Source organism: Belonocnema kinseyi, chromosome 7 (assembly GCF_010883055.1).
Source record: "Belonocnema kinseyi isolate 2016_QV_RU_SX_M_011 chromosome 7, B_treatae_v1, whole genome shotgun sequence".
Taxonomy (NCBI): Eukaryota; Metazoa; Arthropoda; class Insecta; order Hymenoptera; family Cynipidae; genus Belonocnema; species Belonocnema kinseyi.
In genome coordinates, this window is record NC_046663.1 from 38,663,651 (window position 1) to 38,667,467 (window position 3,817).

The following is a 3,817-nucleotide window of genomic DNA, read 5'->3' on the forward strand; positions in this document are numbered from 1 at the left end:
ACTAAAATTCGAATTGGTCGAGCACCCACCGTATTCACCAGATTTAGCCCCCAGTGACTTTTTCTTATTTCCAAACTTGAAAAAATGGCTCGGTGGACAGAGGTTTCCTGACAACGAAGACGTCATTGCCTCTTTAAGTGCTTATTTTGAGGAACTTCCGAAAACGCACTTTTCTGAAGGATTAAAAAAACTTGAAAAGCGATTGACCAAGTGTATAGAGCTCCAAGGAGATTATGTTGAAAAATAAAAAAAAATTTACCCAAAAAAAATTGTTTTTATACTTCATTCTAAGGACTTATTGAACTACCCTCGTATATTGAAATTATTGCAGGCACAAAAGTGTAAGAACAGGAAAGCCTTTTAATTTATTCATTTCAGATCTTCAACACAAAAATCTACAGAACATCGACTAGATTCCTTTTTTTCAACTTTTGAGATAATTTTTAATGACGACGCTGAAACAAAATTAAAGCAATTCCTTCTCTTTTGAGAATGTAAAAATTCAGGATTACAGGAATAATTGTTATTGAAAATGCTCAAATTAATCAAACCATTTGAGCTGAGGGAAAAAATTGTGGTTTGACATCCAAAAAAAAACAATGTTTTGTTTATCGGTTAATACCTTTTGTTTCATTTATGGATTTACAATTTTTAAAAATGTTAATGTAAAAACCCTATTGGTTCAAAAATAATAAAAAAGGAACAAATTTTTTGATTACTTCAGACTTTGTCGAAATTGTGCAAAAATATGGTTTGTGTAAAATCTTACTGTTTCATTTGAATTAGCAAAGTAGTTAAACTTTCCATGGAGTAGTAAAATTTTCAACAAAAAGAAAAGATTTATATAATAAAGTCAAAAATGGAAAAAATTTAATTTTACGAGATTTCAAAAAGATTCCAAAGTTTTTAGAGGATTTCCTAAGATTTCAAAAGATTTCAAAAGATTTTCAAACGTGTTTAAAGGGCTTCCCGCAGAATTTAAAGACTTTTTTGGGAATAAATAGGGAATTTTGAAGATTTGAAGGTATTCAAAGAATTTTAAGATTTCAGAAGATTATAAAATTATTTAGAGGATTTCATATAAGATTTTAAAGGATTTCAAAATATTTTCAGATGATTTCAAGAAATTCCCATAAAACTTGAACATTTTGGTGGGGCTTTAGAGGATTTTAAAGATTTCAAGAATTTTATAAGATTTTTTACGAGATTTCAAAAGATTTCAAAGTTTTTTAAAGACTTTTTAGGTTTTCGTGAGATTAAAAAAAAAGCTTCAGGTAATTAATGGACGCTTCCCTAATATTTTTGGAATTATTTCTTGCTCTCCAAATAAATTAAGACATTTTTTTCTCGGTATTTTGGGGGGTCGGATCTTCATTAATTATCCTCATTACGAAATTTAAGAAAAAGAAAATCATATCAGCCTATTAATTAATTTAATATGCTAATATATTCAACATGTACTATCTATTTCGTAATTTATACTGAGGTATGTATATAATAATTGACAAGTATTGCACCTATTGAGTGTCAGTTCTGTCGATTTTTTTTAATGCCTAAGTTGATGTAAATGAACCGGATTTGATGTCACCTCGGAATTTTAAAGTTATTATGAACTTTCAGTTTACATTAAGAATCGATGCTGACTTTGAAACGTGATTACTCTTTCGAAAAGAAAATAAGAAACTTTTTTATAAAACCATTAAACAGCTTATTGAGTCCCACGTTGAATGACCTTTAATTGAGATACAGTCAAACCTGTATTTAGTGATCCTCCATTTAATGTGTCCAAGAATAGACGCCGCGCGGAGGAGACATATGAGAGGAGCTTCGGTGGATGTGCGATGCACTCGAAGCGAGAGGCACACGCCAATAAGCACGATGGCGAGCTGACGTCGAGCAGCAATTGGCTGCTCATGAATGGCTTCATATGAAGTTGTCTTTGACATTGACACCAGCTCTTTCTGACATGCGAATATATATCGCAAAGTAGTATCGCGAAGTTATTGGATAAATGTTCTTGAATAAGAGCAGTGAATATCAATACGTTTTAATAAAAAATGTGATATCAAAGTTTTCAATTAATTATTTACTATAATATTTCTTGTTAATATTTAATTGTAATTCAAAATTTGGCTGAATTGGTGGCGCTTTCGTACCTACGTAATAAGATCTGCGATTATACAAAGAAGGAGAATTTTTTTAATTGTCTTTTTCGTACAGAATTAATTTAATATTTATGAAAGGAAGAGATTTTCTGATATAACTTCTTTGTATGTCTGATTATGTAACCGCGTCATCATTTTGCGCTCTATACGCAACATTGCGTGCTTTCCACTTGAAGTGTTGACGTGCAGTATTTCAGTGAAAGTAGTTTTTTTTTTATACTGATGTCTTCGAATGGTTTAAGCAAACGAGAGACGTAAGTGAGTCGTTAAATAAACCGATTATCCAAGAGAAAGCTCAAGGGCCGCAAACGTTTTAAGTACGTAAGCAGGAAAAACACATTTACTTTAATGTGTAACAGCAACATTTTTTCCTCATTTTCGTTTAATATTTAGTTTAACCTTGCCTCCGTATTAGAAAAACAGTTTTCAAAATATTGTTTACCACGCAGTAAAATTCACCGAAAAAGTTTCACACGTCCCTGAATCAAAGAATAGACCACGTGAGAAGTTAAAAAAAAATGCAAGAATTTCTCGAATTTTGTACCTCGACTTCAACTTATGACATAACTTAAAAAAGTTGTAGCAAAAATCCTAAATTCATCCAAGAAATTCTCTGAATTTTCATCTTTAATCTCAAATGTTAAGTTTTAGACGGCGACTACCGCTGTTAGCCGCGAGAACGGCCGAACGCGGGCGGTGACTGCCGAGAATTTCTCATACCGGCGATCATCGCTGTCAACTAGGTTGTCAGTGTAGACACGCTTAGCCATTTTTCGTCGTATCTCGAGACCTCGTGAATATTTTTGAGGTTTTATCGGCTAAAATGAAATATAAGACTTCAGAGAATGTGTGCTCTGAATGAAGGATTATTGCTCCAACTTTAATGTTTCGTACCAGAAGTTGAAATCAAGGTACAAAATTTCAGAAGATCTTGAATTTTTGTATCAAACATCTAACGTGGTTACTTTCTTCAAAAGGTCAAAAATATATCTATTAGAGTTCATTCGACGTGAAATTTAATAATCTTTACAAAGGTTATTTAAAAAAGGTTCTCGCTCCTTTTTTGAACGATTACTCGCGTTTCAAAGTCAACATCAATTTTTAATAGAACACGGCTGGTCGTACCGAACATTTCGACAATAGTGTATTTCAGAGATTAATGGACCAGTTTTCAGAGAGGATATTATTATCAATCTTCAACGAACCTTGTGAATTCACAAGAATTTTTAATGATATGAAACTTTTTTTATGTATTATTCGAGAATTTAAAGATAATGTAGAAAAATCTATTGATAATTCACATGAATTCATAAGGTTCTTAATTGAAACCTTGAAATTTCATTCAATCATACCAAGGAAGAATTTAATGTATTTAAAAGAAAATTAAATTCTTCCTTTTGGCACGCAGTGACTTATTATTAATATAAATACAAAATAATCTGGAAGTTTACATATCAGACTTAAGACGAAGTATCAAAATGCGTAGAAATGATTTGGGCCAACTTTAAAATCAAGAAGAAGGAGTTAGAAAAATCTTCGGCAAGTTTTCCGATCTCATTACTGATCGAAATGAAGATTTTAAATAAAAGCTCGAGGTATTCAGATTCTTTTTTGATTTCATCTGTTTAGGTAGAAATGATGTGGGCAAAAAA

The 3,817-nt window shown here is 31.6% G+C and overlaps 1 protein-coding gene across 1 annotated transcript in view; it reads left to right on the plus strand.

Moving 5' to 3' along the window:
* LOC117176421 (period circadian protein-like) overlaps positions 1 to 1,931 on the plus strand; it is a 47,797-nt gene extending 45,866 nt beyond the window's left edge. Inside the window, exon 15 of the mRNA XM_033366660.1 lies at positions 1,750 to 1,931. Coding sequence (XP_033222551.1) covers positions 1,750 to 1,931 — 182 coding nt within the window. The remainder of the gene's footprint in view (positions 1 to 1,749) is intronic.
* The last annotated feature ends 1,886 nt before the right edge of the window (positions 1,932 to 3,817 follow it).